Source organism: Eptesicus fuscus, chromosome 7 (assembly GCF_027574615.1).
Source record: "Eptesicus fuscus isolate TK198812 chromosome 7, DD_ASM_mEF_20220401, whole genome shotgun sequence".
In the NCBI taxonomy this organism is placed as follows: Eukaryota; Metazoa; Chordata; class Mammalia; order Chiroptera; family Vespertilionidae; genus Eptesicus; species Eptesicus fuscus.
In genome coordinates, this window is record NC_072479.1 from 72,647,146 (window position 1) to 72,660,001 (window position 12,856).

Genomic DNA, 12,856 nt, shown 5'->3' on the forward strand with positions numbered 1-12,856 from the left:
TGAATTACAACTTTTATTTTTGATTGGACAATATACACCTTAATGGGTGTTGTATTCTATCTACATTATGAGGCTGTTCATTCTACAGAATCTTTGTAGTCTTCTTTTAAGAAAGCTTTTGTCTGGCCTTGGCAAAAAATGCCCTAGCCCTGAGACGTGACCAGGATCCACATTCAATGTTTTCAAAATCACAGCAAAATTAAAAACTTTAATTTTATTTTCAGCTTTCATGTACTTTCAAGGTTTCTTTCTTCCTTTTTTTGTTTTTTAAGTGAAAACAAAGATTTTATACCAGGGAAAAAAGAGAAAATTGGGGAGGGGGGGGAAGTCTGTAGTCACACAAGTTCCTTACAAAATGATGTCTTGTTTCTGGTGAAATGGATCCCTCCTTTACCTGACGTCAAATGACTAAACTATTGTTGTCCTCAGAAAGACACTTGGCTAGGATTTCCACTTGCCTTTATATTTACTTAGTAAAAGGTGTTTGTGGTGATTCACTTTCAGAGAAAGAAGAAAAAGAGAGGAGAGAACCCACGTCTTTAAGAGGCTAAAGGACAAAGTATTGAAATGGCCTGAAAAGTGTTCAGAATTTAACACCAGCACATCAAATGTTCACCTGGGATTCAACTGGGAAGAAATGAAAGAAAAATCAATACGCAGTCAAAGAACAGCCTCGTTTTTCTAGAACGTGACCCTCCAGAAGAGTTCCAAGGAAGCTGTTCCTTAGCAACAGCCCCGAAGTCCAGAAACCGCCCTAAACCCTGATGGTCAGCTCCAGCTTCTGCCTGGACGCCAGACTTCTTGCCGAATCTCCTCACCAGGGAAATGCATGTGGCGGTGGTGGCAGCAGACGTGATCTTGCTCCTCAGCATGGGGTGGACTTCAGACGCCCTCTGCTCACCCACTGTTTTTTACAGGGACTGCTGGATCCGTCGCTTCCCGGGCCTTCTAGTCGACCTGGAGGAGTCTCAGAAGATGGGCGCTCAGTTCTTGAGGTATTATTCTGAAAGCACTGGCCAGAAATGCAGCAGGAGCTGCTGTCTGAGGAAGGATGGTAAGTGTCAATGATATGCCTGAGCAAAACTAAGAGGAAACTTCCAAAATGAAGACCTAAGTAAGGAGTCCTGGGCAGAGGGTCCAGTGAACAGTTGAAGACAACAAGGTAAGATGCCCTGAGACGAGGGAGAGGAGGGGGGACGGAGAGACAGTGAGACTGACTTTGCCGTTTGGGACAGTGTAGGCTTGCTTTACAAATCTAGCCATGACCCCGAATGCTATGGAATCTACAGGTAACAGAGAATCCTCTTTCCTTCACTAAAGTGCTAAATGAAAATGTTTCTCCAAGTGTCAACTAACAATATTCCTATAGCCCAAAACAGCATACTTAATGTCACAAATATTTATAATAATTTCCTTTTCAAAGTTCTTTTGGTGATATTGGTATCAGTTCAAAATTTTTAAATGTGTTTGCTTGTGTTGACCAAATGTGGGATGTATTAAGCAGGAATTTAGATTGGATTCATATTTTGAAACAAATAGGGAGATATATGTCAAATAGAAAAACAAAAAGAAAAGGAAGAAAGGAGAGAGAGATTAATTTTCAAAATATCCTAACAGATATGTTTTGTCTGCAATCCAGAATTAGGGTTTAACATCATCCATAGAACATGCCCAAAGCCTGTACTTAGGAAAATATTTCATTGTTACAGAATTTTAAGTTACAATTTTCTAAAGACTTCTTTCATTTATTTTTCATTCTTCCAAGATGTTTAAAGCTACTTAGAAAAAAGCAACAAAGCAACACACCATTTTAAATTATTTCTCTTGGCTGTTCCACACTTTCTTTCCTTGGTTTGATTCTGACTTATTAATTGCCAATGCCTCCTATCCAATTATGCATGTAAGACTTTTGGGATGCAAATTAGAGTTACTTGGAGAATCTAAACTAACTGTCAAAAAATTAAAAAAAAAAAAAACTGTCAAAAGACCGCAGTATGTGATGCTGTCACAGGCTAAGTCCTCAGAAGTTAATCAGGCACAGAGGAGAGCAATTAATTTATTAAAGGGAAATCTTTTGAAAAGATAGCCAATCCAGTTTTTTTTTTTAAAAAAATACAGGTATCCCCTCATATGCCACTTTGCTTTTTTTTTTTTTAAAATATTTTTACTTATTTCAGAGATGAAAGAAGAGGGAGAGATAGAAACATCAATGATGAAAGAGAGTAATTGATTGGCTGCCTCCTGCCTCCTGCACGCCCCCTACTGGGGATCAAGCCCACAACCCAAGCATGTGCCCTTGACCAGAATCAAACCCGGGACCCTTCTGTCCACAGGTCAATGCTCTATCCACTGAGCCAAACTGGCTAGGGCCCAGATTTTCACCTTAGAGATTCTTCTAACTCCCAACACCTTCACTGACAGGCTGTGGGAGAGGGCGTACCTTCTCTGCATTTTCTCCTGGCATCCATTTACCTCTGAACACGAGGGAAGCCGTGGCCTCTGGACCTTCAGGACACTACAAGCATCCAGTAGAGTTCCAGGAAGCATCCTGTGGCTTCCAAGCTGTGACTGTCTTTCTCCAGAAGAAAGGGCACACACACGTCTCCCAGTTTCCAGCTGGAAGCCAGAACTTAAAAACGCCACAATCCTGCAATAGCAAACCTGCTCAGAGGGGACTCCCAAATGTACACGAAGATGTACAGACTGTTCCCTACAGCATCAATTTTCTTATCAGAAATTTAACGTCTAAAATTGAATATTTTTTATTCCTTTCCTTTAGACTTTACAGCACAGCCTTAGGGAATGTGCTTGTAATCTATAAGGTATTAGCAATGTATTAATGACTTTTTTTAAAATATATTTTTATTGACTTCAGAGAGGAAGGGAGAAGGACAGAGAGATGGAAACATCAACGATGAGAGAGAATCATTGATCGGCTGCCTCCTACATGTTCCCTACTGGGGATAGCCCACAACCCCGGGCATGTGCCCTTAACCGGAATCGAACCCGGGATCCTTCAGTCCACAGGTTGACGCTCTAGGGCTGTGTTACTGACTTTCATCCCATTCTTTCTCCTACTGGAAAAGTACAGAGTTCAGAAACATGGGTATCCCAGGAGTAATGGGGGACAGGCACCTCCCACAGATAACCTTACACAGGAGTACAGGTTCAGCAACAGCAATTCCACAGCAGCTTTTGGCATCGCTGAGTCTGGTAATAGTGCACCATGGTTCTGTCATCTTACTTTATTAGAGAAGTTGATACCTTTTGGCCAATGGATATTCCCCATCAAGTGTTTCCACTCCACGGCAGCAGGGAAAATATGTGTTGCACGTTAGGGAGGACAGACTGAAGATCTGCATCCAACAAATATGACTTTAGGTTTTCCAGCAAAAACATCATGTATTTTAAGGAGTAATCTTTTTAAAAATATATATTTTATTGATTTTTTACAGAGAGGAAGGGAGAGGGATAGAGAGCTAGAAACATCGATGAGAGAGAAACATCGACCAGCTGCCTCCTGCACACCCCCTACTGGGGATGTGCCCGCAACCAATGTACATGCCCTTGACCGGAATCGAACCTGGGACTTTTCAGTCCGAAGGCCGACGCTCTGTTCACTGAGCCAAACCGGTTTCGGCAAGGAGTAATCTTATTTAGAAAAAGGGAGATAAGATGAGCAAATAATGTACTCCTAAGAGATGCTTCTAATTCCAGCACCTTCACTGAGGGGAACGGGGGAGGGGAAGAGGCGGTACCTTCTCAGCATTTTCTCATGGCATCAATTTACCTCTGAACATGAGGGAACTTGCTAAAATTCAAATGCTGACATCCTTCTCTCTCCACTCCCGAAGGACACTGATTGTGCTGTTCATTGGATGTGCTTTTGCACCATAGGACCAGCGCACACCTGCAGTCAGGGTCAAGGCCAGCTGCCTTCCCGCCATCTGGCCCCTCCCAGTAATGTAGTCATTACTATTTTTGCCCTTTCTGTTATCCCCTCTTCTGATACAGTAGTTGTCACTTCATTTTCCTATTTCTTTCTCTGATGAACTCCAGTACTTTAGCATTCCGAAGGGTACCGTGCCTAGAAATATATATATATCCTCAGAGGTTTCTGCAGCCAATTGAATTTTTCATGGGATTGGGAAAGGATTCTAGGTGATCCCGTGTGGGAGGGAATATATGAAAGATGACTTAGAAGAAATCAGTAGGTGTTTTCTTTTAAAAGGACAGTTATTATAGTTCACATGTGAATCCGATGTTCTTGAAAGAAATATGTTCTCAGAGCTCATCAAAGGGGCAGAAGCCAGGACCATTGCAGAGGTACTTTGCCTGTTCCCTTCCAGTTGCCTGTAACTTGGCTGTCTTCTACCATGATCCTATGCACGACAATGTCAACTGCCTCCATATCCACTGCCCGACGCTGGAAAGCTGCATATTGGAGCCTGGAACCAGTGCCATTTTATATAACGTGACGGACGGTAATGACTTATATTCTGTTTGTATTTTGAGGAATATTGGTAATATCCTAGTAGAGGCAGGTAACCTAGAAACTGGCTGGCAACAGCCACAAAGAAATCCCTAAATCATTATTTTTTCAGTGAACTCTGGGCACTCTGGCCGACAGGTTTTTAGCATTCCAGATAGAAAACTAAAAGGAAATTCCCTTTAGTTTGACATGTTCAGCAATGACAAGTTCAGCAATGATGAGTTTATCCCAGGTGATAACAAATCAAGTGATTGAACAAGAGGTTAAGCATCATATTTCATTGATCACACGAGCCCTCATCAGGAGCCAGCGTAGGCAGGCATTTCTACCGCCGTGGCTGAGGGTACCACTACGAAATAAAAGAAAGCTAAATGGCAGTCCTGGGGTCCGTTGACACTGCAGACACAGACTCTACCAAGGCGGATGTCAGGGGCAACGAGTGCACCAAGGCTTACCTATATTAACATATCATTGGTCCCAATGTATATTTTATTTTAGAAAAAAAATGTTGTGTCCTTTGTCCATGTATATAATCATCTCAGGTGCAAATTAATAAACATAAAAAAGAAAAGGTTTTTATCATCAAAATACAAAGGAGGTAATTTATCCATGTGCAGGCTGTGCTCAACATTGCAGAAGACTGCAGCATATATCTGCCTTCAAGCTCCTTAAAAATCTAGTTGTATATGATCAGGTTGACGAATGTCACCCCATTAAATTTAATTTTAAAAAAATCTAGTTGATGCGACAAGTCTTACAAGTACAAAGGCTCAAAAGAAGGGGAGAGACTAAAGCAAGCTAGATAATTCAGAGGCTTCAAGGAAGAGCCAGGATAAGGAGTTCTGCATCACACCACGGGGAAGTAAGAACACGGTGGGGCTACCACAGGGCACGTTGGGGCTGCACTGACAATATGGGGGAGGTAGGGCAGGCCAGCTAACGGAAGGGCTGTGGGCGGAGTAGTTAGAAAAGGTACTTAATGCCCTAACTGGTTTGGCTCAGTGGATAGAGCGTCAGCCTGCAGACTCAAGGGTCCCAGGTTCGATTCCAGTCAAGGGCATGTACCTTGGTTGCAGGTACATCCCCAGTAGGGGGTGTGCAAGAGGCAGCTGATCGATGTGTCTCTCTCATTGATGTTTCTAACTCTCTATCCCTCTCCCTTCCGCTCTGTAAAAAATCAATAAAATATATTTTAAAAAAGAAAAGAAAAGGTACTTAATGATAAAATGCTGTCATTAAAGAGGTGTCTGGTGCTCTGAGCCTAGGAAAACTATGCAGGATGCAGGTTAGACAATGCAGTCAGGGAGGCAGTGGATCCAGACAAGGTCATGGGAGGTGCAATGACGAGGAGGGATGGCGACCAGCATATTGGGAAGGAACTGGATAGCATTAGTTACTTTTTCAATATAGGAAGAGAGGAATCACTTGGCTGGCAGATTCCACCATGAGTGATGCTAGAATGGCGATGCTACTGTGTCAGACAGAGGCAGACAAAATGACGCTGGCTTTGGGAACGTGCAGTGATGACGGGACATGTCTGCCTCCAGTAGAACACAGGAGAAATGAGATGAGAACTCAGGAGAGAGGGAAAAACTGGCATGTGGGTTCCAGTGCTATCATTGCAGTGGTGACAGTTGATGAGAATAGTCTTGTTGGACTGGGTATGAGATGAAGAGAAAATACAGAAGACCAAGAACTAAAGGTTGTGAAAATTGCACCACCAGTTGGGACCGAGAAAAGAACCAGCAAAAGAAAGGAGGGGAAAAGAGAGGCAGGCACTCTCCCTGAGAGTCATGGAAGGATTTTTTTTAAAAGAGTGGCCAGCAATATCATGGACAGGAGGGAAGCCAAAGCAATGAGACACAGGTGATCAGGACACGAGAAACTACTGATAACCTCAGAAGCATAATTTTGCCAGAATAATTAGGTTGGAAGCAAGATGGCAAAAACTAAAGTCAGAAATGAAGGAAATGGGTGTAGGAATGTTTGGGGAAGGGGTGGGAGAGGGAGGAAGAGAGAGAGAAGAGGGGTACAGGGAGGGAGATTGCTATCAGGGACTATTGGAAAGCTGCTCAGAGTTTTTTCTTCCCATTTAAAGTCAAAGCAATATTTACACTGGTCTGAAGTCAGAAGAAAAGGAGTTAGTTTACAAGGTAAGAGAAAATACTGAAGACAAAATCAGGACCCTCAGGCACTGGAAAGGGATGAAATTTAGGGTTTTGCTCATGATTTGAATATAGTTACACTGCTCAGGGCCTATTTTTTTAAAAATATGTTTTTATTGATTTCAGAGAGAGTTAGAAACGTCAATGATAAGAGAGCATCATTGATGGGCTGCCTCCTGCACGCCCCCTATTAGGGATCAAGCTCCCAAATGGGCATGTGACCTGACTGGGAATTGAACCGTGACCTCCTGGTTCATGGATCGATACTCAACCACTGAGCTATGTTGGCGTCAGGACCTACTTTGTTTCTTTATTTAAAAGCGCTAGATCTCTCAAATGGTTACTGTCTTTGTAGCTCTTGTACTAACACTCACCATTGTTGCCCCAAAGCACTGGCAGACAGGAAGTACGCTCCATGATATAGCCATATCTGTTCATCACAGGAAATGTCCTGGAAAGTTAAGATAAATTCAAATATGGCCAGTATGTTTCTAAGCCTTTCAGAAGTAAGCAATTATCTTCGTTCAATAACTCATACCAACAAAACCTGAGACTTCTCCAAACTGTATTTTATGGTCCTTTCTTTAAAAACAACAAAAAAGTTTTTGTTGATTTTTAGAGAGAGAGGAGGGAGAGGGAGAGAGATAGAAACATTGATGCGAGAGGAACATCATCGATCAGCTGCCTCCTGCACACACCCCTGCTGTGATTGAGCCAGCAACCGGGCATGTGCCCTCACAGGGAATTGAACTGGTCACCTCTTGCTTCCTGGGTTGAAGCTCAACCACTGAGCCACACCAGCCAGGAATATGGTTCTTTCTTTTAAAATAAAAATAAATAACATGAATGATGCCTTATTTATCTTTCAGGTATAGATCCAGATTTGCTGGTTTTTGGACAATCACCTCCCACATATCTAAATACCCGTTCTTCATCTGATAGATGGGACAGACTAAGAAATCTAAAAGCTACGAATTTAGATAAGCAACAAACCACCATGATAAACCAAATGCTACCATCAATAGAGGCTCCATCATTAACCACACATCAAGAGTTGGTTAACGCAACCCGTACCAGGTATTCCGAGGAATTAACCACAGATTCTTGGGCAAGATTCATGTCCCTGAATGGTTCCATTGCCACAAAAATAAGTAAGGTGTCACCCAGTGCTGATTTCACCAACAATCCAGATAACAAGACTATTTCTCCTTTCTTTGTGCCCATAGACACAAAACTTTCTCATATGCCCATTCCATCCCGACTCAACAGCAGCAAGCAGCTACTGAACAAAACCAAAGGGTACAACAGCAGAAACCACACATCTGAGAACGAAGACAAAACACCGGATGGGACATCTGTGACTTCAAAGACGTGGCTGGTTCCTGTGGCCCTTTGTACCTCTGTCCTCTTTCTTTGCTGCTGTATAGTCATCCTGACATCAGGCTGCTGTCGAAAGAAGCAGGGCCAGTATAAACCAGGACAGAGAAAGTCAGGATCCAGGCAAAGGAAAACAATGTAACATTCTGAAGGAGAACTCCTAACAGTACAATTTGTAAGAAATTATAAGATTTCAAGAGTATCATTTTTAGTTTTCTGTAAGACAAGGGCAGTTTGTTTCAAAAATAATTGCATAGGATGTGCCCACCACCACCAATGTCTAAAAAAACGCTAATGCTTGATAAACAGAACTGCTTTTTTATTATTTACTTTTTTTTTAATAGTGTATTCTTTGTCAATTTTCTAAAATTCTGACTCCTGCAGTTATTTAGCATCGTGTGAGAGATCTGGTTCTAAAAGCTATACATGTATTAACTCCTTGAATCCTCATAATTCTAAGTTGGGTATACTATTATTAACCATTATAATACTATTATCCCATTACACAGATGAGGGAACTGAGGAGAAAAGAGACTTAAGTATCTTGCCTAAAGTCACACAGCTGGTAAATAGTGAAGCCAGGACTTAACAGAAAATCTGTTCCCAAAAATTCCATGCTTGAAATCACTGTTAGACTAAAAGCCTCCATTTTCCTAATAAGCAGGGGATACAGGGAGAAAAAATACTGTAATATCTTATTTGTCTACCATCAAGGTCAAATTATTGTTACATGTTAATAAAATCTTATAGTGGTTTGAGCAAATGCTTCCTGATTTTTACATAGTTTTCTATGTTCCGTTCTTCTCAATCCTAATCCATCTTCATTTTCTAAAGATAACATGCCTTGCAATTATTATGGCATGGAGATCTTCTGAGTTTTACGTTAACTTCTGTTGAATAAAGCTTGGGAATTCTAGTTTACAACCCTTACTTGTATAGTTTACTCAGATGCAAAGCTTAGCACTAGGTATTTCAGCTCTGTCCACTTCTTACACCAGATTTACCCCTTAACTCTTAATAAATGTAGAAAATTGTAACTTAAGTCTCTAATGATTTTAAACCACAGGCCTTTAATCTCATCCCTGAAACTGTTTTTAACGTGAGAACAGATATTGACAGCCATAACCACAAAGAATATAGAAGAGGAAATCTTACCTATATATATAAAATCCTAATATGCAAATAGACTGAACGGGGGAACAACTGAACAACCAAACAACTTATCAACTGGTCGCTAGGACGTGGGCTGACCACCAGGGGGCATGCGTAGAACATGGCGGGATGGTGGAGCAGGTGAATGGGGGCACCAGACCAAGGTGGGGCACCGGGTGCTGTCATCAGGGCGAGCCTCTGGTGGTTACTGAAAATTATTTGCTCCCACGCGCTGCGGTTCCGCCAGGCACTCGCACCTGCTGCCGGTGCTGGCCCCGCTCACACCCGCTGCTGGCACCCAGCGCCAGTCCTGATCATTCAGCACTGTCAGCGGGTACGAGCAGCAGCTGCTGGCCTGATCACCCCTGAGGGCTTCTCCACCTTCCCGTGCACCTGAGGGGCGATCGGGGCAGCAGCCACTGCTCACATCCACTGACGGCGCCGGCCCCACTTGCACCCACTGCTGGTGCCGGCCTCAATCGCTCTGCACCATCAGCAGGGGCGAGCAATGTCTGGGAGCAGCGGAGGTGGGAGCGGGGCTGCCAGCAGACAGGGGACCAGGGCTGCGGCAGGAGGGGCTGGGCAGGGGTGTAGAGGATGGGCTGAGACCCGCCCGTGCCCACTGCAGCCTCGTGGCCCACAGTTCCTTTCAAGGTGCACGAATTCATGCACTGGGCCCCTAGTAAGATTAATAAAATAGTACTGTTCCCTCATAATATTAATCATAAATAAGTCTGAATTAAAAAATTTAATCAGTTTGCCTTAACTCACTATTTATAATAATACTAGAGGCCTGATGCATGAAATTCATGCAAGGGGCTCAGCCCTCGCAGCCCCAGCTGCCTTAGCCAGCCCTCACAGCCCTGGCTTTGTCCAGAAGGTCATCCGGATGGTTGTTCTGCTGTTCAGTCTAATTAGCATATTAGTTCTTTATTATATAGGATCATAAATTTGTTCAATTTCCTTCTTAATACATTGGGGGGAAAAGGCCCTGCTATTTAGGGGGTTATTAAGATTTACATTATCCTAAATTTATATTTAAATAAATAATTCAGGAAGCTGTCTTTCAAAATTATTTCTACATACATTCTTTGAGATTGGTTTTCTTTCAAATGTATACAAATTATTTCAGCTTCCCAACAAAGTAGGGCTGCTAGAAAATAAAGTTTTTTTCTTCCTTGGAGTTTCTCAGAATTTTATTCATTTCTTAAAAATTGATAGTTTTAGAGAAATAACCACAATTTGGGGAACATATATTTATCTTTGTAAGAAAACAAACTCATACTCCTCTTCTTCAGCCCCTACCTTTGACCATCAGATAGACGGAGTAAACTTAGACTGGAGAAGCAACCCGGCCAGAGGCAGCCAAGAAGCATCAAACACAGCCAGGCCTGGAAGCCACGTCCTAATGGAAGTCAGAGGCCAAAGAGCGCTCCTGAATAGAACTTAAACCATTAAGAAACAAAGATGTCAGGGCCCAGTCAACAACTAAGGTGAAGGTTGTTACACCCATCACCACAATACTGAAATCTCTCCAACATTGTAGGTAGTCAGTTTTGTTGTGGGTTTAAGTCTGTAATTGTCCATTATTATGAAATACTAACCAATATTGGAAAGAATATATGCCAAGAAAGAAATAAAGCACCCTGTCATTAAGAAGACAGGTTTTTTGTTTTGTTTTGTTTTTTTGCCTACATGTTTAAGCAACTTCTGTGTAACTTAAAGAGTTTGAAGTCAGGCCCTAGCCCGTTTTGTTCAGTGAATAGAGTGTCGGCCTGCAGACTGAAGGGTCCCAGGTTTGATTCCGGTCAAGGGCACATGCCTGGGTTGTGGGCTCGATCCCCAGTAGGGGGCGTGCAGAAGGCAGCTAGCTGATCAATGACTCTTTCATCATTGGTGTTTCTATCTCTCTGTCCCTCTCCCTTTCTCTCTGAAATCAATAAAAATATATTAAAAAAAGAAAGTTTGAGGTCAGAAATGATTGCAGATCAACACCAGCAGTGTCCCCTAGAATCTTTCCCCATTATAAGGATGAATATGGTAATGTTCATTGTATATATTGGGTCACTTAATAGTTTAAAGGACAAGGATCTAATTGACAAACAGTGCTGTTTAATTATGGCTAAAATTACAATGACGGCAGCTGTTACCTTTGGAGGCAGTTTTGTATTAATTTTACAGCTCTAAGAGTTTGCCATCTTAGGGTCAAGCCTCAGTCTGAGAGCCTTCAGGTCAGTTAGCCAAACTGCAAAGGTTAAAGGTCACAGTCCTGTACAAGACCACTCTCACTTCTGACACCAACTCTAAAGTCCGGATAGGGAAGGGGTTCCCAAACTACCCTCAGGTTCAATAACTTACTAGAATTCACAGAACTCAATGAGAGCTGTCATACTCACAGCTGTGGTTTATTACAGGGAAAGTATACAGATTAAAATCAGCCAACGGAGAAGCTCATAGGATGAAGTCCAGGAAGGTTCAAAACTCACAGCTTACCCAGAGATCAACCAAAGCCATTATGCTCAATTAATATTTGCCAAAAGAGACAAGAACATACAATGAAGTCAAGACAGTCTCTTCAATAAATGGTGTTGGGAAAATTGGACAGATACTTGCAAAAAAAATTAAACTAGAACACCAACTTACACCATACATAAAAATAAATTCAAAATGGATAAAGGACTTAAAGACAGGAAACCATAAAAATCTTAGAAGACTCCATAGGCAGCAAAATAGCAGACATGTGTCATAGCAATATCTTTACTGATACAGCTCCTAGGGCAATGGAAACTAAGGAGAAAATAAACAAATGGGGCTACATCAAAATAAAAAGCTTCTGCACAGCTAAAGAAACCATCAACAAAACAATATATTTGCCAAGGTTATCTTTGATAAGGGTTTAATCTCCAAAATTTACAGGGAACTCATACAACAAAAGGAAGATAAACAATCCAATCAAAAAATGGGCCAAGGTCCTAAATAGACACTTTTCAAAAGAGGACATACAGAAGGCCGAGATATATGAAAACATGCTCAAAGTCACTAATCATCCGAGAGATACAAATCAAAACAACAATGAGGCACCATCTCACACCTATCAGGATGGCTATCATCAATAAATCAACAAACAACAAGTGCTGGAGAGGATGCGGAGAAAAAGGAACCCTCTTGCACTGCTGGTGGGAATGCAGACTGGTGCAGCCACTGTGGAGAACAGTATAGAGTTTCCTCAAAAAATTAAAAATGAAACTTTCATTTGACCCAGTGATCCCACTTCTAGGAATGTATCCCATGAAAACAGAAACACCAATCAGAAAGGATATATGCAGCCCTATGTTCATAGCAGCACAATTCACCATAGCTAAGATTTGGAAACACCCTAAGTGCCCATCAGCAGACGAGTGGATTAGAAAACTGGTACATCTACACAATGGAATTCTACGCTGCTGTAAAAAAGAAGGAATTCTAACCATTTGCAACAGCATGAATGGAACTAGAGAACATTATGGTGAAATAAGCCAGTCAGAGAAAGATAAATATCACATGATCTCACTCATTTGTGGAATATAATGAACAACATAAACTGATGAACAAAAATAAAACCAGAGACACAGAAGCATTGAACAGACTGTACAATCTATGAGGGAAGGTGGGGGATGAGGGGGTAAGAGAT

At 41.9% G+C, this 12,856-nt stretch overlaps 1 protein-coding gene across 1 annotated transcript; it reads left to right on the forward strand.

Annotated features, from left to right (window-relative positions):
• The first annotated feature begins 825 nt into the window (after positions 1-825).
• Positions 826-10,567, forward strand: MANSC4 (MANSC domain containing 4). Its single transcript, XM_008140880.3, has 4 exons — positions 826-1,054; positions 4,350-4,484; positions 7,527-8,209; positions 10,485-10,567. The coding sequence occupies exons 1-3, from the start codon at positions 826-828 to the stop codon at positions 8,174-8,176; spliced, it is 1,014 nt and encodes a 337-aa protein (XP_008139102.2). The 3' UTR covers positions 8,177-8,209; positions 10,485-10,567.
• The last annotated feature ends 2,289 nt before the right edge of the window (positions 10,568-12,856 follow it).

Excerpts from the sequence above, each read along its gene's own strand:
- MANSC4 (XM_008140880.3), top strand. The coding sequence starts at position 826 with ATGCATGTGGCGGTGGTGGCAGCAGACGTGATCTTGCTCCTCAGCATG. Across the intron at positions 1,055-4,349 it reads CTGCTGTCTGAGGAAGGATG|TTGCCTGTAACTTGGCTGTC; the intron begins GTAAGTGTCAAT and ends GTTCCCTTCCAG. Across the intron at positions 4,485-7,526 it reads TTTATATAACGTGACGGACG|GTATAGATCCAGATTTGCTG; the intron begins GTAATGACTTAT and ends TTTATCTTTCAG.